This window comes from Anolis sagrei, chromosome 4 (genome assembly GCF_037176765.1).
Source record: "Anolis sagrei isolate rAnoSag1 chromosome 4, rAnoSag1.mat, whole genome shotgun sequence".
NCBI lineage: Eukaryota > Metazoa > Chordata > Lepidosauria > Squamata > Dactyloidae > Anolis > Anolis sagrei.
In genome coordinates, this window is record NC_090024.1 from 39,135,308 (window position 1) to 39,159,846 (window position 24,539).

General features: G+C 40.1%; 1 protein-coding gene across 1 annotated transcript; it reads right to left on the reverse strand.

Annotated features, from left to right (window-relative positions):
• Positions 1 to 12,041: 12,041 nt before the first annotated feature.
• MRPL53 (mitochondrial ribosomal protein L53) lies at positions 12,042 to 19,931 on the reverse strand. The gene is made up of 3 exons (XM_060775533.2): positions 19,763 to 19,931; positions 15,187 to 15,299; positions 12,042 to 12,492 (listed from the first exon to the last, which is right to left on the reverse strand). Exons 1-3 carry the CDS (start codon positions 19,882 to 19,884, stop codon positions 12,362 to 12,364), a joined length of 366 nt encoding a protein of 121 aa, XP_060631516.2. The 5' UTR covers positions 19,885 to 19,931; the 3' UTR covers positions 12,042 to 12,361.
• Positions 19,932 to 24,539: the final 4,608 nt, after the last annotated feature.

The following is a 24,539-nucleotide window of genomic DNA, read 5'->3' on the forward strand; positions in this document are numbered from 1 at the left end:
CCCAGTGGTTCCTGAGTGGGAATTCCATCTCTAGCCTTCCAAGTCCTACTTTGAAATATAAATCTGGCTCATGCCTTTACTGTTGTCACTACTTAATTTCTGCTGCTATTGTGGTGTTATTTAGCCATGTAGTTTTCTTTTTAAAACAGGGTTCACATCCCCTACATGTAGCTTATAAAAATGGTATCATACTGTAAGAAGTGCAATTCCTACTTTAAATAAATCAGGTTTCTCCTACTGAATCTCCAGAAACTTCAGCAACAGCAGAAATGTGAGATGCCTCCAGTAAATTTTCATGGACATTAACCAATTCTGATTTTGGCTAGCTGGAAATCTCATCTTTTCATTGTGAGCAATACATGTATTTTCCATGTGTCTGAGGAAGTAGACTAAGTCTATGAAAGCTTTGGCTCTCTCAGTCTCCAAATTACTACAAAATCCCTTTACATAGAAGTGTTTTTCATTGACATTATACAACACTTTGCATGACTTCCTGTCCATTTCACAACATTATTTACCTGAGAAATGAGGTAGATAATACATAACACTTAGTACCTGACCTAGTGTCTTCAGATGGCATTTCTGGAAAACTGCCAAGGACATAGCTTTGCTGAGCCTACATCCTTTTTTTCTGGAAGTCCAAATGAGCCCAAATAAACATCACTACAATTATCTATCTCTCTGGAGCAATGCTCAGGGATGTAATGCAATCAACTGGCAATGATGCATAATGGGAGGCTACTTCAGTCCTTACTGCCTCATTTTCGCACACACATCCTTTAGTACAGTGGTTCCCAACCTTTGGGCCTCCAGGTGTTTTGGACTTCAGCTCCTGAAGTTCCTAACAGCTGGCCCATTTTTGAAATGCTTGCCCTAACAGCTGGCCCATTTTTGAAATGCTTGCCCTAACAGTAATTTTTGCACGAAAAATTAGGTGGGATTGGTTTTTAATGTATTTGTGTTGTTTCATAATTCTATGCTTATGTTTTGCGTACTCTGTATGTCGGTGTTTTGCTATCTGGAAACTGCCCTGAGTCCCCTAGAGGAGACAGAGCGGTATATAAATAAAGTTTTATTATTATATGAAAAACTCTAGATCCCATATCCTATAATATAGCATGCACCTGGATCACATAGAGACACATCTGTGCCTCCCCTCCCTATGCTATCCAAAGCATTATACATATGGCTGGAGTTACACTTTAAAAATGTACCTGTTCTGACTTAAAAGCAAATTCAACTTAAGAACAAACCTACAGAACCCCTCTTGTTTGTAACTTGAGGACTGCCTATATCTCCCAAGTCATACTCCAACACCCCAATATTAGATCACACTGATTATTATGTATGCTTTCTGGTTTCTTTTCATTTGTTTCCTGATTGCTTAGTAAAACACAGTTTCCAGGCTAAAGATGTTTCAATGATTTTGCAACAATTGGACTCTTTAACCCCAATTCTTGTTACATTTGGCACACATCTGCCAAATTCCAAAGAAAGAAGCTTTGTATTTTCTTTTGCAACCTTTGTGTTACAGAGTAAACATATCCCTATAAGGAAACATGATTTTGAAATATCATTTTGAATATAAAGAATTTTTCAAACAAAGAGCTTTGAAGAGTAGCATATAGGCCTATACACACTATAATCCTTTGCATAGGACAATTTTTGGGGGATGTTGTAGTAATTTTTTTTTCCAAGCTCTGAACATGACAAAGTAGGAAAGTTACCTTTTTTATGACAGCTGCCTCATATTTCCATATACTGCAGTCTAGACACAATTTTTGCATTTGTTTGCCTATTCACACACACAGTCTGGCAATAAAGGTCTTTTCTTGGGCATTTCACTCAATGCATTGCAAGAAATAGACTCAAGTCTATGAAAGCTTAGGATGCAACACGAACACCTGCTTGTCCAGTTTGATGGATTCATTTCTATTGGTTCATCTTGAGGATGAGGACAAGATCCTTGGAGAAGCAAGGGCAACCACATGCATCCTAGACCCCTGCTCATCCTGGCTGGTAAAGGAAGCCAGAGGAGATTTGACAGAGTGGGTGAAGATGGTGGTTAATGCCTCCCTACAGGAAGGCAAGATTCCAGCTAGCATAAAACAAACTGTTATAAAACTGCTGTTGAAAAAACTATCACTGAACCCCACTCAACTGAACAGCTTTTGGCCAGTTTCCAATCTCCCCTTCTTGGGCCAAGTCATGGAATGTGTGGTGGACTTGCAACTCCAGGTGTTCGTGGAAGACACTGATTATTTGGATCTGGAACATGGAACCGAAATGGCCTAGGTCACCTTAGGTAATGATATTCATCGGGAACTGGACAGGACGAGTGAGTCCCTGTTGGTTCTCCTGGACTTCTCAGTGGCCTTTGATATCTTTCTGGGATGCCTTGTGTACTGCCTCCAGAACTTCTTGGAGGGTAATTCCCAGATGGTGTTGTTGGGGGACACCTGCTCGGCCTCACAACCATTGTCTTATGGGGTCCCAAAGGGCTCAGTACTTATTCTGGACTACGATTTTGAACTTGTGTGATTTTAATTGCTTTTTTATCCATTTATGTTTTATTGCTGGTTTTAATTATTATTGTTATTTTCAGATTTTTTTGTTGGGTATAGAATTGCTGCAGGTTGTGATGCCACCCTGAGTTTCCTTCGAGGTGAAACGGTCAAGGTACAAGTATGGGAAATAATAAATGAATAAATTACGATACCAAATTCTTTTTCTTTAAAGGTCTCTAAGATGCTACAAGTTTCCTTTGCATAAGGTGGCCTAAAATTTGGGAAATACACAAAGAGTTAGAAAAGTTACTGGAAAACCACTGCAGAGAATGTCTCACAGCCAGCCCTTTGTCACAAGATTATTACGGAAATAAAATTGGGTCTGGGAGTTCATTGGCAGAAAACAGGCTATAAATACAACAGATAAAATAAATATATGGTATGAATGAATCCATTACCTTATATGGATTTTGTTATTTTTGTCTTTTAAAATAATTTTAAATATTTTAGCATAATGAAAGGAACAATTCCATTGATGTATGTGTGCATGTGCTCACGCACACACCAAGAAAACTAGGCTGATAAGGCTACGTATAAGCAGATACCACTATTTCTAATCTTCAAGGTTTAAACTTACCTTCTTAGCCTTGCAGATAAACACAAAAACTCACAAAACATTACCATGAGGTTGCCTGAACCTATGTAAGAAAAGAGCTTGAACGGTATTTTGGCAACCTACTTATTTCCCTTGAATAAGCAGCTAATTGCACAGCTGAAGCACAAACACATAAATTGGCTCTTTTTCTAAACCATTACAATGGTAGGTGTGGCAATGCCACTATTTGCACAGTATTCATTTAAACCAGATTTGAACCACTATAATTGTATTGCATCCCTTCAGGGGTTCCTGAGAATTAATTCAAATATTGGGTGTTAATGTTCATGATTTATAAGAATATTTTAAATACACCTTTACAAAACAAGGGTTCTAATGACTGCCTTTGAATAAATCATAACTATTAAATTGAGTCTTTATGGACAAGTTATATATGAGCCAACAACGCAATGTGGCAACTAAAAAGGCAATATGATTTTGGCCTGCATCAATAGGAGTATAGTATCTAGATCTAGGAAAGTCATGCTGCCCCTTTATTCTGCCTTGGTCGGACCACACTTGGAATACTGTGTCCAGTTCTGGGCACCACAACTGAAGAAAGATATTGACAAGCTGGAATGTGTCCAGAGGGCGACTAAAAAAATCAAGGGTCTGGAGAACAAGCCCTATGAGGAGCAGCTTAAAAAGCTGGGCATATTTAGCCTGCAGAAGAGACGGCTGAGAGGAGACATGATAGCCATGTATAAATATGTGAGCAGAAGTCATAGGGAGGAGGGAGCAAGCTTGTTTTCTGATGCCCTGGAGACTAGGACGCAGAACAATGGCTTCAAACTACAGGAAAGGCGATTCCACCTGAACATTAGGAAGAATTTCCTAACTCTGAGAGCTGTTCAGCAGTGGAACTGTCTGCCCCGGAGTGTGGTGGAGGCTTCTTCTTTGGAAGCTTTTAGACAGAGGCTGGATGGCCATCTGTTGGGGGTTCTTTGAATGCGATTTTCCTGCTTCTTGGCAGGGGATTGGACTGGATGGCCCACGAGATCTCTTACAACTCTATGATTCTATGATTGTGTACAAATTTGCAGTGTAGATCAGAGGAAGCCAAATTGCTGCCTTGAGATTGCAAGTCACCCCCAAATCTATTACTACCTCAGTTGTTTTTACAGTTTTCAGTATTCTCCTGTTGCCTCTTTTCTGTCCAAAGAGTAAGGATTAGCTCGCCTGGAAGTTCTAGAAGCAATTCACCTTTTAAAACAGATTGTGTGCTGGGTAAAAGGCTCTACTCTTTGAACTTTTACAAAAATGTTCACTGTACATTTTTCAAAATTAGTCTAGCCTCGCATTACTTTTGGGTTTTAGAGGTGTATGCAGAATGTCTGGCTCTTGCAATAGATAGTCGTTTGAATGTTGGGCTATCAATTTGGGAGTCTAGGGTTTGAATTCTGAATTAGATGGGCGGTTCTGGATAATTCACACTATCTCAGCCTTAGAGGAAGGTAGTGACAAGCCTCTTCTGAATAAATCTTGTCAGAAAAAAACCCTACAAGAAAATTGTAACAGCATGAAAGTACAACAAGCATCCCCAAGAGTGTCCCACAAACAAGAATTTATCTCTGGACTAGACAAGATAATAAAGTAGCACTTGCCTCTAATTTTAGAGATAAAATTCTGGTTAAAAGTTAGGTGCTTTGAGATGAAAGCGCCAATGTTACCATACAAAAGACATTGTGTAGTTTTTTCTTCACTTTGCACCTTGCTGTATTTTTTCCTGGAAAAAGAGAGGGATGGAAAAAACCAAGACCAAACAACATGTTTACAAATGGAAGACTGCTATTTTCTTTCTATTCCTTCCAACTGTCCCCATTTGTCAAGGACAGTCTCTATTAATCCTCTGCTATCCCACTTTTTCAGCTGCTTTAAAATGTCCTGGTTTCTCTTTTTCCCTTCCATTTTTTTCTTTTGTCCTCAGTTTATTTCATTTGCTGCAAGCTGAGCTCAAAGTGCAGAAAAAAATGTTTTCACTCTTGCCATTCTCTAAGGTTCCTTGGGCACGTTTTCTAGTGTTCATTTGTGAAATGTTCAGAAGGTATGCATTTCGGAGAACACACACAATTAAAATCATGCAGGAAAACTGCAGGATAAACAATTGATCTGGAATCACTTGAGTTTTCCCATTGTTTTAAAGGTTACTTTCCTGGATTCACTTCCAATTTGACATCAATCATTTGTTTGGCAGGCACTCCTCGTGTATTTCTGGAGTAGGACAAGAGGTTATCAAACACTGTTTAAAAGCATAAAAAGGAGTAAGGGAGATGGAGAAAAAGAAAGGGAGCCACACCTTTAAGACTAACTGGTTTTGATAATAGCATGAACTTTCCAGGATATAAACACACATTTTTGATGTAGTATCATGTTTTACTAAGGCCTCAGGTATAAAGTATGGGATACATTTTTTAAAAAAATCAATGGGCTTTTTCAAATTTTCAAAAATTCGGACAAGGCATATAATTTGCATTTTTCTCCACCCCACAGTGCAGTACAATGTAGAATGTAACAGCCAATCAGAGTTTGGAAAAATTAGGTTTTTAAGATTTACCAGTGACCATGCTGGTATTCTAAGATTCTAGGAATTATAGCTCAAAAGACAATATTCCAAGCTTTGCATACAAAACATGATAGAGGTTCACAGTAAGGACATTTAATGGCCTTGATTCTTTGTAGAAGCCAGAATTGTGAAATAAAAAAGCAAGTGTAGAAAAGGTGTTTCCCTTACATTCCATACTTCAGTCACATTCAGGAAAGTCCATGGAGTATGGCTAGTTGGTAGCAAGGATGAGTCAGAACATGGACACCCTGACATTTCTTGCCAGTCCACTTCTCAAAAGGGTGTGATGGCTTGCAATAATGGCTGGTGATCTCTGTTATTATTGTACTTCGTAATGAGAAGCATTTTACATTCAAAACATTCATTAAAGTTCCTCTTTATGAGCCTATACATTTAAATTGGGAGGCACTGGTATGAACTTCTAATCTGATAAGGGTTTGTGGAGTGCAGTCAGAAGACTAAACTACAAACAAGATGTCTATGGTTTGAATCTTGCACTTCCCATGAATTCACTAAAGAATCTTAGGCAAGTTTCTCACTCAGTTCCTTCAAATGCAACAAAAGAGAAAATAATGGCCTTCCTTAAAACATTGTTTTTAAAATGATAAATCAACAATGAGTATGAAACATCTCTTTACATTATATACATTTGGGGCAATATTTCTCTCCTTCCTCTCCTTTCTTTCTATTTTTCACAGAGATTATGTTTCACACACATAACAAGATCATCTTTTTAATGTAGCAGAATCAGAGAGTTGGAAGGGATCCCCAAAGCCCATCCAGTTCAACATCCTTCCATGCAGGAATGCACAACCAAAGCACTCCCAGAAGATGATCAGCCAGCCTGTTTAAAAACTTCATTTGTATCTGCTAGTCCATCTTCAGATCCCATGGTAGCGCAGCAGGTTAAACTGCTGAGCTGCTGAACTTGTTGACCAAAAGATTGGCAGTTTGAATCCGGGGAGCTGGGTGAGCTCCTGCAGTTAGGCCCAGCTTCTGCCAACCTCACAGTTCGAAAATATACAAATGTTAATAGATCAATAGGTACTGCTTCTGCAGGAAGGTAATGGTGCTACATGCAGTCATGCTGGCCACATTACCTTGGAGGTGTCTACGGACAACGGTGGCTCTTCAGCTTAGAAACAGAGATGAGCACCATCCCCCAGAGTCAGACACAACTAAACTTAACGTCAGGGGAAACCTTTACCTTTACTTAGTCCATCTTCAACATAGGTTTCTACACACTCTTGTAAAAAAATGGCATTTATGAGTCCACATGCCCGGCACAGGAAAACTAACAGCGTATGCTGTGTTTGTCTAAAGATGTACAGTAGTAATAGATGTATAGTACTGCAACAGGTCTTAACATGAAATGTGAGATTTTTCGTCTCCCATTTCCTTATTTCTTTGGATTTGCTGTAAATTATGAGTCACAGAGTCTTTGGGTTTGCAATGAATTATCAGAGTCACAGACACTGCATGACATGAACCAGAAAAACTAGGCCTTTGGTTAATACAAGCTTTGACAACACAAGTTACTGTCAGCAAAATAAGAAAAAACGTGTTTAGGCAATTTTGAAATCAGGAAGTAACCTTGCTTTACTTGAAGCAATGAGACAGAGTCTCTTGTGATCATTGTAATCATTCCCACTGATAGTGAACTCATCAAATGTCACCTTGGAACCAAAATTGCTGATATGAGTTGTTAGTATTGACTTAAGATGACCCTATTAGTAAGATAGGTGTAAGAGATCCTGGTAGTAAAATGGGGTGTTGAAACATAAAAGTATCATCGTTTACATATTAGGAAGGGAAGATACCCATATGTACACATATATGTACATATAATATCATAACTATAACTCCCAGGATTCAAGGAATTTTGATGGTAGTTGCATTGATAAAGAAAATAATTTTTGGACTAAGTATCCTGTCTTGATTAAGAATGTTTTATAATGCCTTTCTTTCTTTAGCCATGTGTAAGCTGATACGCTGTGCTTATGCACTGTTAAATTTCCGTTGTGTTCTTCCTGGAGATAATACTTAAAGAAGCAACTCAACTTATCTAGAAATGGGCAAATAAAATGATCAAAGGTCTGAAAGCCAAGCCCTATGAGAATACATATACTTTCAAGCTATACATATGCTTAGTTTGGAGAAAAGAGGGTTGAGAGGATGCATGATAGCCATATTTAAATATTTGAAAGGATGTCACGTTGACAAGCTTGTTTTCTAGAGACTAGAACACAGAGCAATAGATTCAAATTGCAGAAAAAGAGATTTCACCTAAGAACTCCCTGATGGCAAGAGCTGTTTGGCAATGGACTCTTGGAATGTGATGAAGTCTCCTTCTCTGGAGTGTTCAAAATAGAGGCTGGATGACCATCTGTTGAGACTGTTTTGATTGTGTGTTCCTGACTAGCAGGGGGTTGGACTCTTCCAATTCTATGATTCTAGGTCAACTAGTCCTCTTTGGGTTGGGATATCTCAAAAGGGCTATAGCCATTTCTGCACTTACTGGAAAATATGGTGTAAAGAGTTCTGAAGGTACTTCAATGAAAGCCAGGAGGCCCTTCCACACAGCCATTGAATCCAAAATATCAAGGCAGATAATCTACAATATCTGCTTTAAACTGGGTTATCCTAGTCCACACTGCCATATAACCCAGTTCAATGTGGATTTTACACAGCAGTGTGGAAGGGGCCTGGGAGTCCTTTGACAAGTCCCAGATGCACCAGGGCCACAACTTAATGGCAATGTTGTATTTCTGGTCCCACAGTCCATGTCCAACATGACCTCACCATAACTGTGATTCCACTAGCAAGCCACTTGGGAAGGGCCTCCTGTTGGCAGTGATGCAGCAGTGGAGCCATTAATGGCGTGGACATCGCCCAACCCCGTTTCCCACCTCTCCAAGCCTGTGGGATCACTCCAGAAGCTTATGCGAAGCTACAAGGATTCATGCTAAAGCTTCCTAGAAGCTCCAAAGAGAATCCCAAGGTTTTTTTTTTTTTGTGGGAGTTAATGGCTGGACATAGTAGGCGTGATGTGCATCCGAACCATGGATTATATGGATTCACTGCAGCAACTGAGTGGTGAGTCCACATTATTTTGGCCATGTAGACACAATCTATGGCAGCCAAGAAGAACCAAGCCACACATTATAGGTGGTCCTCTTGATAGTTTTCAAATGAGGACAGTTAGGACTCTGATGTCCTTTTTAATGAAATAATTTGGCCCGTTTATTACCAAAGCATCTTCAAAACATTAAACTTGGATCTTCTGTATTATTCTTTGTTTTCACAGTAAATGGAAAGAAGTTTACACAGCTGCATTTAAAAATACTAGGTGCTGCTGAGAAAATATGTGATCCATTTTCTATCCAGCTCAGTCACATCATTTGGATTTCAAACTATTTGGGTTACATTTCTAAGTACATACTTCCAAAAAGTCCTAGAGATCTCAGTAGGACTTCCTTCTGAGTAAATACACATAAGGGATCAGTTTGTTCCCGAGGACAGCCTATTTTAAGTACACAACAGTTTACTGAAGATTGTGGAAATAAAACTAGGCTGCTGAACCATTTGTAAATGACTGTGAGATATCTAAAAAAAAACCTTCCAAATTATGAGGTTTCTGAGCCCAGTAAGGGCTATAAAGTAAATTGAGTTCAATATTATTTCCAAGATAGTCATCAAACATTAGTCTTCCAAATCTTTATTACGACCTTTGTGTCACAGGTTTTCTTTGAAACAGATTCTGTTAAGCACACTTAGGTTTGAACATGGTATCTGGTATATATATTTTAAGATATCGCAGTCTGGGTGAGGCATTGTAATAGCACCATGGGACAACAAAAACATCCTTTGTTTTCCAGTAATGTGGAGGTATCCTATATACTGCCATTGATGAGGAATATAGGATATGGTTTTACATCAAATCAGACCATTTCACCATCCAAGTTTAGTACTAGCTATCACCAGAGGCATACAAAGTCTAGACCAGTGATTCCCAAATTTTGGTCCTCTAGCCAGCATGTCCAATGATTAATAATTCTGGGAGTTGAAGTTCAAAACATCTGGAGCATCAGTTCAGGAACCATTGACTATGGCAGCATTCCTCAAACATTGGTCTTCCAGATGGTCTACACCTCAGTTCCATGAATTACAGATTCCAAGAACTCCTGAATTCCTGGCTGGGGCTTCTGGGAAGCTGAAGTCCAAGACAGCGGGAGGACCACAGTTTGGTAACCTGTGGTTTAGACCTCAAGAAGCTTCAAAGATTGTAAGCCCCAGATGTCCTAGCTACAGCAATAAGGACAGCTGGGAGATGTAATTCAACCACATCAACACTATCACCCTTTTGTCCACCACTGATGGCTCTGGAGAAAGGGATTCCCTGCTTTAGGGATTAAACTTAGGTCATTTTAGATGTAAATCATGTACTTTTCCTGCACACACTGACATATAAAATGGGTGGGTCCTACTTAACTTATCCCATTAAGACAACACTTTCCCTCAATGGAATGCAGAAGGAGTAAAATTCTCTTTCTCCCCTTCCCTTGCTGTGCTCCAGAGCAAATGCTGGGAGAGCAAGGGGAGACATGATTCAACACACAACCAGCAAACCATTTTTCATATCTTGAAAACTACTAGTATGAGAACAGCAGCTTTCAGAGTGACTCTGCATTGGGGGAAATGCTACTTAGCAGGGTGTTTGATAGAATGACAATTTCTAAATGATGAAATTGTAGCCTATTTTACTCTTATGATCCCATTTTAGGTGTTCCCTATACATCTGTTTCATACAAAACTAAACTAGATTATCACAATGTTCTACCAGTCTTATTCCCCTGTCCTATCATTGTGTCCTGCACCAACAAATGAGGTTAATGCATCTTTCTATGACTGCTGCCATTCACACATCTAATGGCAAGATTTGTTTCTGCTCCAGCTTTCTGTTAATATTACTTTTTTTCTGGATTGCTGTGAGTTTTTCGGGCTGTATGGCCCAAAACTCACAACAACCCAGTGATTCCGGCTATGGAAGCCTTCAACAACATGTTACTTTTTTTCAAAACCTTCTACATCCAGAGTCAAGAGACCTCCCATCCATTGTATAGTGTCCATACTGGATGGAGGATCCTGGGAGTTATAGGTCAAAACAATTTTTTAAAATGTTAGTAGGAGGCAATTTTCTTTTAGTATATTGAGACCAACCTCGACAGTCTCAGTCATAAGACACAAATATCAAACCAGAAGGCCACTTAATACTGAGCTTCATACTAAATCAGTATTGTGTCTGTCTCAAAAAATACATAGCCTTGTGCTATTACATAAACCCTTAACGTTTGATTCCTTTTTTCCAAAAACTGAGAGTAATTAGATCTATTGGAATAAAAAGGATCCTCCTGGGCCTATAATAAAGGGGGAGGGGTTAAAAGTATAGTAAAATTGCTCCTTGCACTCTTGAGGGGCAAAAAATAAAAAAAATAAAAATCTGAGCCTTGAAGCCACAAAATTACCCCTGTAGAACTGTGAATTGCCCACAAATCACACTTTCCTTACCCTTACATTTGATGAAAAGCTGGGCACTGTTAGAAAACAAATAAAAAATTAAAGCTGCCACTATTGCACTTTATTGTTATGTACCTTCAAGTGACTTATGCCAACCCTGTGACATCACATTTATACAGCATTTTTGATAATTTTGTACATGAAACAAAATGTGTGAACATTGAACATGAAACAAAATGGTGTGTATACTATCAGAAAGCAAAGGCATCACTTTTGGATTTTGGAAGATTTCATAATTTTGGATAAGGGATCAATTAGTATGATCAATGGAAGAAACAAATGCTCGTATTTTGGGACAATCAGTTTTATTTATAGGACAGAGCCTTTTATTAAATTATTTTCTTAATTTCTTCTCAAAATGAAGAAGTTACCAAATACTTACACAACAAAGCAACAAACCGAAACCATGTGATAGCTATAGTTGTAATCTTTCACATTTTGTAAACTAAATGTGACAAGATCATGCAAGGGCCATTGGTTCTAAAGCAGGCATGGGCAAACTTCAGCCCTCCAGATGTTTTGGACTTCAATTCCCACAATCCCTAATAGCCTCAGGCCCTTTCCTTTCCCCCCCTCAGCCGCTTAATTGGCTGAGGGGGGAAAGGAAGGGACACGAGGCTGTTAGGAATTGTGGGTGTTGAAGTCCAAAATATCTGGAGGGATGAAGTTTGCCCATGCCAGTTCTAAAGCATATAATCAGAGTTCGTTTGTTTTTTTACAAAATAACATTGTGAAATCCTGGCAGAAATAAACCAGTTTTTTATTAGGCTTTCAGCTGTAGCTTAAATTAATACACTCGTAACATTTGTGAGCACAAAGGAGTTAATCAACTCACTGGACTCTTCCCCCACTTGAAACCAGTATCAGATGTTTGAACAATAACATTTATTTTAGCTTTAACCAAAATTTCAAAGAAATCATGGTGTTATGAGTCAGACCTTTCTAGCTTCTGCCTTTATTCGCCCCAAGTTTCCTTCAGTTATTGGCAAAGTCCTTCCCATCATCCAAAAAGAGGAAGTTGCAAAACAGTTTCCATGTGGTGTTATGCCTGCTAACTATTCATTTGTTAGCCTTCTTTTGGGACTTCTCTTGTGTCACAAGTTCCTTAGCAGTACATCGAGAGTTGAATGCCTGCAACATCTCTCGGATTGTTAGGTTGGCTCCTTTCATAACCAGTCTGTCACCGTCAGCTGTAAAGAAAGAAAGAGGTTAAGGGTACAGAATTTACCCTGCAAAAGGATAAAAGTGAAGTAGTATCTGTTTTTACAATTGTACAGATTTATTCTCTAGAACTATTTTCAGCGTTTTATGACCATTGTAATATTGGTATAGTGTTGTTTTTTAAAGCAGGCATAAATATATTTGTGACTCCCAGTCATTCTTTCATCAGGCTTTTCAAAATAAAAGAGATTGTGTGTGCACACAATGCAATTCAGCAATATTATCATGAGTAAATATTAGCAGTCTCTCGTGTCGTGTTCAGGTAGTAAGACAATAAGGAATTTGTCAGTTTGAACAATATCCGTTTTTGAGTTTTACTAATATTGCAAACAAGTATACTCAGACCCCCACATTTGCCGAGGTTAAGGGTACAGAAGCCCCATGAAAGTGGAAAAAATGCAAAGAAAGAAATGGTTACTGTTTTTTACTCAAGAGAACACCTCTCTAGTAATTTCTAGTAACAACTGTGGGAGTTGAAGTCCAAAACACATGGAGGGCCGAAGTTGGCCCATGCCTATTCTAGGTCTTTCAGCATGACTCTAGGACCAACATCAACTGGAAGCTGACCACAGAATCGTGCTGGAAGACCTGGAGATTCCTAATGAGAACATTTTAATCAAACCTGTGAGTAGCAGTATGTTTCAAAATTTGAAAAAAAAATTATGTTCCTGGTTTAAAGTGTTATTTTCTGTTTAATTGTGAAGTACTTACCTTACTTTGAAAGTAGCTGCTACACTACAGAAATTTCATTTTTGTGGCTGCCACAAACTATGTTGAATTGGTTGATATTCATGGAAAAACTATAGCAAGTGTGCTGTAGGATGTTCCGCAAAAACAACATTTTTTGCAGTTTTTATGATAAAATCGATTAGGAAATAACACTTACAACCCAGGAATAAAAAAAAAATCATGTTACATAGTGTAATCAAATAGGCACAAGTCAAAACCACATGGAAGGAGGACTGTAGGATATAAACTTTAAGAGGTAGAACTCAAGAATACAGATAGGAGTAAAATGAAACTAAACAATCCTAGGTTGATTTTATTCAGTATGTATCAGGTTTACAAATGTCTGATATCATGATAGTTGTTTTGCCTGCATGTGCCTTCAAATCACCTGTTGACTTATGACAACCCCATGAATTTCACATAATTTTCTTGGAAAAGGTATACTTAAAGGTGCTTTTGTCAATTCCTTCCTCTGAAACATATCCTACAGCACTTTGAATTCATTGGTGTCTCCCATCCAAGAACTCACCCTGTTTAGCCTCCAAGAATAGATGGGATTTGGTGCCTTTAGGGAAAACTTGTAGCCCTCCAGATGTTTCAGACTCCAATTCTTAGAAGTCCTAACCAGCTTGTCCAATGGCCAGGAATTCTAGGAGCTGAAGTCCAAAACACCTGGAAGGCCAAAAGTTTGACACTGCTTTAGGGTATTTAGGCCTTATCATGAAATATACAGATATTCAACTACAATGACAACATAATGCCTATTTGCGGTGTCATTTCTACAGACAAACAGCACACGGACCTTCTATCTTGCCAAACTCAGCAGGACCTATTTTTGAAATAAGGACATACAAAATTACAAGTGCAGACACACCTACATATCGCAAACACAATGGACTAAATCTATTTGCTAACACAGACCGCTGAATCAATTGGATATACATAATTGTTGATTTGCTAGCTGGAACTAGTAATTGGACAACCTACACTGCGCCCTGACATCACCACATGTGCTTCTCATCCAAATATTCTTTTAAAAAGATGTGCAGCCACATCCTAAACCATGGTAGCTTCAATTATATTGGCTTCTTAGAGGCTGCAATGTGCCATCTAGTGGTATTAAATGAGACAGTCACAAGAAATCCCCATCCTGACTTCAATCTTTCAGATATTTCCTTTTGACATGACAGGGCAAACAATGCAGAAAGGGACAAAAGGCAAATTGGAACATTGTTACACAACACAAAGGAGTGAGTTTGTGGAACAAATCCCAACTAAATGCAATAACAGGAAGCTGTAACAAAGAGGAAGAAAGTAACATGACACCAATGACAGTTTAAGTGGCACTTAATTTAGTCAAGACTAATTGGATGGATCACAGGATTCAAGTAATGAAAACAGTAGATCCTGCAGACCTACACTAGAGCATTGCCTGGTGGTTGAAAGCAGCTACCTCTGTAATAAATACTGGTGTGTTACAGAAATACATAAAGAGCTATGTCACACTAATGAGTGGGATCTTTTATTTCTTAACATTTAAAAGAGTTAGTGGCCGCCTGGCGGGCTAGAAAATGATTCTGGGCAAGGTGGGCAACTTCATTCAGTCAGTCAATCTTGCATGCTTGGGCCACAAATGAACTGCCACACACATTCTGTTGCCTGCTACAGAAATTCCACTTCCAATTTGTTCAAAATAAAGTTCAAAAGGTGGCATTTTGGTGTAAAGAAAAACTGTAACTTTGACTATGTTTATTGTCAGTCATTCACTTCTAAAATGTAGCACCTGTTCTCAGAGCATGTGGATTTTGTCTGAGGATTGTGCTTTTTTGTGCAGTTACATTGCTGACTTTGAAAAGGGTGACTGGGAGCACAAAAATATTTTTGTGGTCTGACTATCCCTGGGCTTGGGTTACAAAACTGGGTTATTTTCTTACCAAATGTGATGTCAATTACTGGTTCTGATCCATCGTGTTTTATTTCTGTTTTCACATCACAGTTGACGTTAGATGCGTATGCTTTCTTTACATGCAGGCACTGAAGGAAATTTCTGTAAACAGGTATTGGAAGTACAGATCAGATGAACATCAATTAACTGGCTTACCAACTATGCTCTATAATATTTTAATAGAAATGCAAAATATAAATACAATGGTTCTTATGCTAAAGATACTATATTAAAAAGTAAGAGATTGGTTATTGATCATTGTCATCCATCTGACAAAGCTTGAAACACAAAAATTAAGGTCAACAATAAGCAAGATATTAAAATGTAATAAATTTGTCTTTTCTAACACACGGAAATAGGAAATACAATTATCATCACCAGTTTCTATTTCTATATTCAAGTAAGAAACACTTTATGAGGCAATCTTGCTTAAAGCGAGTCAATAGATTGGTTTTACTTATTTATATGATACTTTTACATTTCACCATTTAGCCAAAAAGGAATCCAGAGCAGGCTACAAAGACAAGATAAATTATTATTTTAACAGTTGTTAAGTATTTTAAGGAATTAGAATTGGCTGGTTTGTTTAATTTTGTTTTAATACTTGTATGTTGTGCATTTTAAATTATACTGCTTTTAACATGTTGTTAGCTGCTTTTTGTCTCAATTAAGAAATAAGCGCAGGATATAAATAAATACCATCTTCATCACCAAAACTGGTACTGCACAAGCATTTTAGCAATGCAAAACTGAAGAGGATACTATGATTTTTAGCTTTGAATATGTTTCAATGAATTTTAACTGTGAATTTTAATACTGTTATGTTTAATTGTTTTAATGTTTGCATATTTGTAAATTTTGTGTGTTATTGCTTATATGTGAGTTATATTATTGTACTGTTTTATTTGCTTGTTGCTTTGCTGTTTACTGATGTGTTGTTGGGATTGGCCTCATGTAAACCGCCCTGAGTCCCCTTGGGGAGATAGTGGCGGAGTATAAATAAAGTTTTATTATTATTACTAGCCAACCTCTGCCATGCGTTGCTGTGGCCCAGTCTGTATATATGTATTTTGTGTGTGTATATGTGTTTGTGCGTGTGTATATATTTGAGCATATATGTGTGTTTGTGTGTGTATATATTTGTGTATTTGTGTGTTTATATGTGTACATGCATATTGTGTATATGTGTGTGCTTGTCTATATGCATATTTGTGTGTATCTGTATATGTGTGTGTGCATGTGTATATGTATGTATGTGTGTGTATGAAAGTGTGCATGTGTATAAGTATATGCCTGTATGTGTATATTTATATATTGTGTATTTTTGGGGGGTTTTAAGGCTGGGGTTTTTGTGTGTGTGTGCGTGTTTAGGGGTGATGGACACTCGTTGGATTATTAGGTGTATTGTGTCCAAATTTGGTGTCAATTTGTCCAATGGTTTTTGAGTTTTGTTAATCCCACAAACGAACACTGCATTTTTATTTATATAGATTATCTTTAAGAGATTGATATGTTTAGCCTGCAGAAGAGAAGGTTGAGGGGAGGCATGATAGCCATGTTTACATATTTGAAAGGCTGTCACAAGGAAGAGGGAGCAAGCTTGTTGTCTGCTGCCATGGAAACTAGCAATAAGAGCAATGGGTTCAAATTACAGGAAAAGAGATTCCAACTGAACATTAGGAAGAACTTCCTGACTGTAAGAGCTGACCTATAAAGCCCTAAACGACTCCGGCCCAATTTACCTGTCCGAACGGATTCTCCCCTATGAGCCATCAAGGTTATTAAGATCTCTCAGGAAAAGAATTTTGGTAACCACTTTGTGCGTGCCTCCCTACTGAGGACATGGATGAGATACAAAACCCTCTTCTACAAATCTACTCCATTATGGGTCTCAGCAATGGAGGCCCATCAAAGAAGACTTTTAGGATGGAGGGTCTGGCCAAGATATAAGGACATCCTGCTAAAAGGGAAAACGGAGATTAAATCTTTTGAACAACTTAAGAACTCTTATGGTAATATAACCTGGTTACATTACCTACAAATTAAAGAATACTTTAAACAAGATCAAAAAATTGGTTTTGACTGGGAAGAAAACACATGGGATAAAATATTGAAAACACAAAAGAAAATAGTTACAATATTGTATAATAAATTGATCCAGTGGTTAACGGAAACTGAACAGGTGAAAACATGTATGATTAAGTGGGCGGAAAACTTAAGAAGGCCCATTCAATTTAGGGAATGGGAGCAAATATGGAACAAAAAATTGAAATATACTTATGCCATGGACTTGAAAGAAAATTGGTATAAAATGTTTTATAGATGGTATTTGACACCGAATAAGCTTAGTCACATGTATCAAAATGTTTCAGATAAATGTTGGAAATGTGGGGAACAAACAGGCACCTTTTACCACATGTGGTGGTCATGTAAAGATACAACTAAGTTTTGGGCCTCTATTCATGTGGAAATACAAAAGATGTTGAATAAGAGGTTCAAAAAGAAACCAGAATATTACTTATTAGGATTCACAGACTCTGAACTCAAACTGGAGGAGAATGAAGATAAACTGTTTACTTATTTCACCACAGCGGCAAGGATTATTTTTGCCAAATTTTGGAAGAATGATCAAATACCGACCATTGAAGAATGGTTGGAGAAAGTTAAAGAAATAAGAGACATGGATGAATTAACTTTTTTAATGAGAAGAAATACCGGAAAATCGTTAAAGAGGACAGATTGGTCTTCTTTTTATGACTATGAAAAGAAATTTAGAAAAGTCATAGAGGAAAAGAATAGACAAGTAAGATGAAGAAGAAGTGTGAGAAGATCCCGAGGTTGGAGTGGAAGTCATTTTAGATTAGTTTAGGTAGATATGTTGTTTATTTGGTGTGTTGTTATGTTTTTGTTGTTTCTTTTTTCCTTTTTTCCTACTTACCTTTCTCCTTGTTATTGTTCCCCCTCTTTCCTTGTGTGGATTTATAAAATGTTCAATAAAAATTACTTCAAAAAAAAAAAAAAAGGTTATTAAGATCTCAGGAGCGGCCCTGCTCTCGGTCCCACCACCTTCACAATCGCGTCTGGTGGGGACGAGGGACAGGGCCTTCTTGGTGGTGGCTCCCCGGCTCTGGAACTCCCTTCCACTAGAGATTAGATCTGCCCCTTCCCTCCTGTCGTTTAGAAAGCTACTAAAAACCTGGCTTTGGAATATGGCATTTGACGAGTGAGTCAATAACCCTGTGCATAGGGAAGGATGGTGATGAATCGTAACTCTATTTGACGACTTGCCTTGTGCAATGTGATGAGGTATTTTTACTGTATTTTAGGTTTTAATGTTTAATGATGATTTACTGTATTGTTTTTGTATTGCTGTTGTTTGAATATATGTTGTGAACTGACCTGAGTCCCTCTGAGTCTTCTCCGGAGGTGGAGAAGACAGGTATATAAAACTTTTAAATAAATAAATAAATAAATAAATAATATTACTACTGTGGACCATGCAGCTGTGGACAAGTCTACATAGGGACTACCAAACGTAGTGCCCAGACACGCATCAAGGAACATGAAAGGCATTGCAGACTACTCCAACCAGAGAAGTCAGCCATAGCAGAGCACCTGATGAACCAGCCTGGACACAGCATATTATTTGAGAACACAGAAATGCTGGACCACACCAACAACCACCATGTCAGACTACACAGAGAAGCCATTGAAATCCACAAGCATGTGGACAATTTCAACAGAAAGGAAGAAACCATGAAAATGAACAAAATCTTGCTACCAGTATTAAAAAACTCTAAAATTACAATAGCAAAACAGCAGAGGGGAAACAAACAGGCACATAAAATCACTCTCAACAAGAGATTCCACCCAGGCCCTTCCAAGCCATTGAATGCTAATCAAGGTGATCAGCTGAAACATTCACAGCTAGCCCCAACAGACAAAAGTCCTTTGTCTCACCCTGGTCATTCCACAGATATATAAACCCATTTTTCCTACTTCCAACAGACCTCACTACCTCTGAGGATGCTTGCCATAGATGCAGGCAAAACGTCAAGAGAGAATGCCTCCAGAACATGGCCATATAGCCCGGAAAAACCTACAACAACCCAATAATAATAATAATTCAACAGTGGAACTCTCTGCCTCAGAGTGTGGTGGAAGCTCCTTCCTTGGAGGCTGGCTGTTGGTGGTGCTTTGATTGTGCCTTCCTGTATAGCAGAAGGGGGCTGGACTGGTTGACCTTGAGGGCTCCCAAGTCTAGAATTCTATACTCCCTTCCAAGTCTAGAATTCTATAAACAGATGGCTGGCCATCTGTCAGGAGTGCTTTGATTGTGCGTTGGGTTGGACTAGATGGTCCATGTGGTCTCTTCCAACTCTATTATTCTATGATCTAACCAGCTGTATGAGGCCTGAGAACATTTCAGGATTAATTAGGCGTCTATCCTGCCATCAATGAAGAATCAAGGAACTACGCGACGCGGGCTTCAATGGAGAGCGAAGGCCTTCTTTCCCCTTTAGGCCTCTGCAGAGGGCCCATCTCCTCCTCCTCCTCCTCCTCACCTGGTGCTCTCCACATTGGCCTCGAAGGGGCAGAAGCGGACGAGGATGCTCTTCACCTGCTTCAGCGACACCCCCGCCTTCTTCGGCAGCACGAACACCTTCCTCGGCAGCACGAACGCCATTTTCGGCCTCCCCTGACTGAAAAAAGAAAGTTAAGTGGTGGTTTCGGCTGGAAAACTACCATTCCCAGTAGCCTTTGCGCCACTGTCCAGATTCAACCCTCGCGTGGGTTTCTGGGAAATGTAGTCAAAGCTCACAGTTAACCCTTTCCCTTCTATGGCTGCAAATACAGTCTAGAACAGGCATAGGCAAACTTGGGCCCTCCAGGTGTTTTGGACTTCAACTCCCACAATTCCTAACAGCCTACGGCTGTTAGGAATTGTGGGAGTTGAAGTCCAAAACACCTGGAGGGCCCAAGTTTGCCCATGGCTGGAAAATATTTGAGACTCAATTAAAACAGTTCTGCCACAAGATGGCAGAAGACACACTTTAAAAAAAATTATTTTGCCAAACCTTGACAGCAGAGTCTTGGGCCACATTGAGGGCGGCATATGTTCCCTTGGACCAGAGCCTACCTTCATCAGATGTGTGAAAGGCCCTCGAGGCCAATGATAGCAACCGTATGCCGCAGTAAATCTGTTGCTCCTTCAGATGCCATAACATTTATTTTGTAACAAGCGAACATGGCGACACCGTCAAAGTTCGTAAAACTTTTTTGAGACTGAGAACAAATAGCCGATTATGATTCTGTCGTATTGCGCGATCCCTTTACGAAGCTCCTGATGTGGCACAAGATGATGGCCGGGCCAAAGAGAATGACGAAATCTGTGCTGTCGCACGCTGGGCCTGTGCATAAAACTGTAGACAGGACATAAATTCTGTGTGCCCAACGGGACGCCGGGGCTGCCTCAGATTAAAGGCCCTTGGATTCCCCCAGAGTCTTTAGATTGCTTAAAGGTTCAACAATGTTCTTTATTAATGAAAATGAACAGGTACTTTCAAGCTTTCTTAACAGTCTATTGGCTCTTGCAATCTTGTTCACTGGGAACAGGCACTATCTTCTTAACTGTAATTACTTACTTACTTACTTAGGCGATCCCTCGCTTTCCGAGGATGATTGTCTTCCAATATTCTTGTGGGTCCCTATTCTTGCTCTGCATCTTCTTCCGCAGTAAGGGCATTGGTTTCCAGGCAGAAGGCGGTCTCGGCCGGGGTTGGCTTGACGCGCCTTCCTCTTGGCACGTTTCTCTTTTTCACCCTCCACTCATGCCTCCTCAAATTCTGCAGCACTGCTGGTCACAGCTGACCTCCAGCTGGAGTGGTCAAGGGCCAGGACTTCCCAGTTCTCACAGTCTATGCCAGAGTTTTTAAGGTTGGCTTTGAGCCCATCTTTAAATCTCTTTTCTTGTCCTCCAACATTCCGTTTTCCGTTCTTGAGTTCGGAGTAGAGCAGCTGCTTTGGGAGACGGTGGTCGGGCATCCGGACAACATGGCCGGTCCAGCGGAGTTGGTGGCGGAGGACCATCGCTTCAGTGCTGGTGGTCTTTGCTTCTTCCAGCATGCTGACGTTTGTCCGCTTGTCTTCCCAAGAGATTTGCAGGATTTTCCGGAGGCAGCACTGATGGAATCGTTCCAGGAGTTGCATGTGACGTCTGTAGACAGTCCACGTCTCACAGGCATAGAGCAGGGTTGGGAGGACAATAGCTTTATAAACAAGCACCTTGGTATCCCTACGGATGTCCCGGTCCTCAAACACTCTCTGCTTCATTCGGAAAAATGCTGCGCTTGCAGAGTTCAGGCGGTGTTGTATTTCGGTGTCGATGTTGACTTTGGTGGAGAGGTAGCTGCCAAGGTAACGGAAATGAACAACATTTTCTAATGTTACACCATTAAGCTGTATCACTGGCATTGGAGAGGGATTGGCTGGTGCCTGCTGGAAAAGCACCTTGGTTTTTTCAATGTTCAATGACAAGCCGAGCTTCTCGTATGCTTCTGCGAAGGTGTTTAGAGTGGCTTGTAGATCTTCTTCTGAATGCGCACAGACGACGTTGTCATCAGCATACTGGAGTTCTATAACAGATGTTGTTGTAACCTTGGTTTTGGCTTTCAGTCTGCTGAGGTTGAATAGCTTGCCATCTGTCCGATAGATTATTTCCACTTCAGTGGGAAGCTTCCCATCAACAAGGTGAAGTATCATAGCGATGAAGATGGAGAATAAAGTTGGGGCAATAACACATCCCTGTTTGACACCCGATTCCACCTTAAATGGGTCACTTTGGGAGCCACTGCTGTCCAAAACTGTTGCCATCATGTCATCATGGAGGAGCCGCAGGATGTTCACAAATTTGTTTGGGCACCCGATTTTTTGGAGGATGGTCCAGAGAGCGCTGCGATTCACTGTGTCGAATGCCTTTGCAAGGTCGATGAATGCCATGTACAGAGGTTGTTAACTGTAATTAACTAATGGGGAAATCCTTAACTTCTAATCTGGGCAGTCTGTACTTGCCTCTGTTGGCATGGAGCCCCTGCACCCGGTACCAACTGCATCTGGCTTCTGCGAGCGACCCTTACCAAGCAGAGCTTTGTAGACTTCCAGGGGAAAAGAAGGAGTTCAGGTTTCAGTGATGGCTGGCTGAAGTCCTTCAGCAAAGGAGCTGTAAGGCTGTAAAATCCTCAGCCAAGTTGTGGGCCTTTTCTCCCCGGCCAAGCTGTAGGCTGTATATCTCCCTGACCAAGCCATAGAAAACGAAGCTTTCTACAGGAGCTCTTGGTATTATGTCCTGCATGGAGAGCTTCTCTGTGTGGACTGGACTCAAAAAGGCTCCTATTCCCTCCAAAAACCCAAAGGGGGTGGGACCAGGGGACCTAACTATAATTGACAGGTGGCTTGCCCTATAATTGCAGCCAAAAGAAGCCACCTATCTGCAGAGTCCCTGAAACTTAGGACTGCAACAAACATTAAATGCAAAGCAAACAAAATTGGAGCTCCTGGTGCAGTTGTACCAGCACAAAATCCCTTTCCGCACAATTAACAACACAGAAAACTAACCAATTTTGCTCAAGTCCAGGGCCAACTTGTAGCAACGTGCAACATACCTTCAATAAATATGTAATCATATAGAGGGGAAATAATTCGAATAGTTAAAATGGTACAATAACAACTCATTTGGGAAGTATTAATCTAAATTTTCTTTTGTCTTTGTAAAATAGGATGTAAAAGAAGCCAGGTTCCTGCTGCCTTCATAGTTTTACAGAAGTGGGAATTTCAACATTGTTTGTATGACAAGCTATAACTGGTGAAATATCCTCTTCTGTGCACAGTGCCTGTGCAGGTACAACTGTACCAGGAGCTCCAATTTTGTTTGCTTTGCATTGAATGTTTGTTGTAGTCCTAAGTTTCAGGGACTCTGCAGATAGGTGGCTTCTTTTGGCTGCAATCATAGGGCAAGCCACCTGTCAATTATAGTTAGGTTCCCTGGTCCCGCCCCCTTTGGGTTTTGGAGGGAATAGGAGCCAGTTTGGGTTCAGTCCACACAGAGAAGCTTTCCATGCAGGACGTAACACCAAGAGTTCCTGTAGAAAGCTTCATCTTCTATAGCTTGGCCGGGGTTATACAACCCACAGCTTGGCCGAGGATCATACAGCCTTACAGCTCCTTTGCTGAAGGACTTCAGCCAGCCATCACCGAAACCTGAACTCCTTTTTCCTCTGGAAGTCTACAAAGCTCTGCTTGGTAAGGGTCACTCGTGGAAACCAGACACAGTTGGTACTGGGTGCAGGGGCTCCACGCCAACAGAGGCAAAGACAGACTGCCCAGATTAGAAGTTAAGGATTTCCCTATTAGCTAAATACAGTTTATGAAGATAGTGCCTGTTCCCTGTGGACAAGACTGAGAGAGAGCCAATAGACTGTTAAGAAAGCTTTAAAGTCCCTGTTTGTTTTCATTAATAAAGAACTTTGTGGAACCTTTAAGCATTCTAGAGACTGTGATTTAAGGAAATCCAAAGACCTTTAATCTGAGGCAGCCCCGGCGTCCCGTTGGGCACACAGAATGTATGTCCTGTCTACAGTCTTATGCACAGGCCCAGCATGCGACAGCACAGTGCCCTTGTCTTCTTTTTTGCACCTGGCCACTTAGATCAATAGTCACAACAGCCATTAGACAGGGCAGGTCTCGCCAGAGATGGGAAACCTTTGGTCCTTTCAATGTTGTAGGACTACATTATCCATCTTCCCTGTCTGAACTAAACAATGCACAGAGAGAGATAATTCAGTAACTCTGTGCAAAGCCAGTATACCAGATTTTTGGAAGTACGACTCATACTACCCTTTGGAATTTACCAAACTGGTCAAAACCAATGGGAGTTGTGTAAAAAACACCTGCAGAGCCAACGTTCTCCACCCCTTGTTAAAGAACTAATAGTTATGCTTTTTCTGAGGACAGGATGGGCTCCTTTGGAGCCACAACTCCAACCTGTCCTTAACACAGGCATAGGCAAACTTCAGCCCTCCAGGTGTTTTGGACTACAACAACCACAATTCCTAACAGCCTACCTGCGGTTAGGAATTGTGGGAATTGAAGTCCAAAACATTTGGAGGGCTGAAGTTTGCCCATGCCTGCCTTAACAGCTGGGTCGATGCTAGTGGCTAATGGACATCATCATCATCATCATCATCATCATCATCATCATCTAAAACATTTGGTGGTCCAAACTTGGACTTAAATTATCAGAAGCTCTGGAGAATACACGCTCTGGTTACATCCTGCATAGATTAC

Bases quoted from the DNA above. Each gene is read 5' to 3' on its own strand.
- MRPL53 (XM_060775533.2), bottom strand. From the start codon at position 19,884: ATGGCGTTCGTGCTGCCGAGGAAGGTGTTCGTGCTGCCGAAGAAGGCG. The intron at 15,300-19,762 runs GTGAGGAGGAGG...ACCTGTTTACAG, and splicing joins GCCAATGTGGAGAGCACCAG to AAATTTCCTTCAGTGCCTGC. The intron at 12,493-15,186 runs GTAAGAAAATAA...CTTTCTTTACAG, and splicing joins AGTAATTGACATCACATTTG to CTGACGGTGACAGACTGGTT.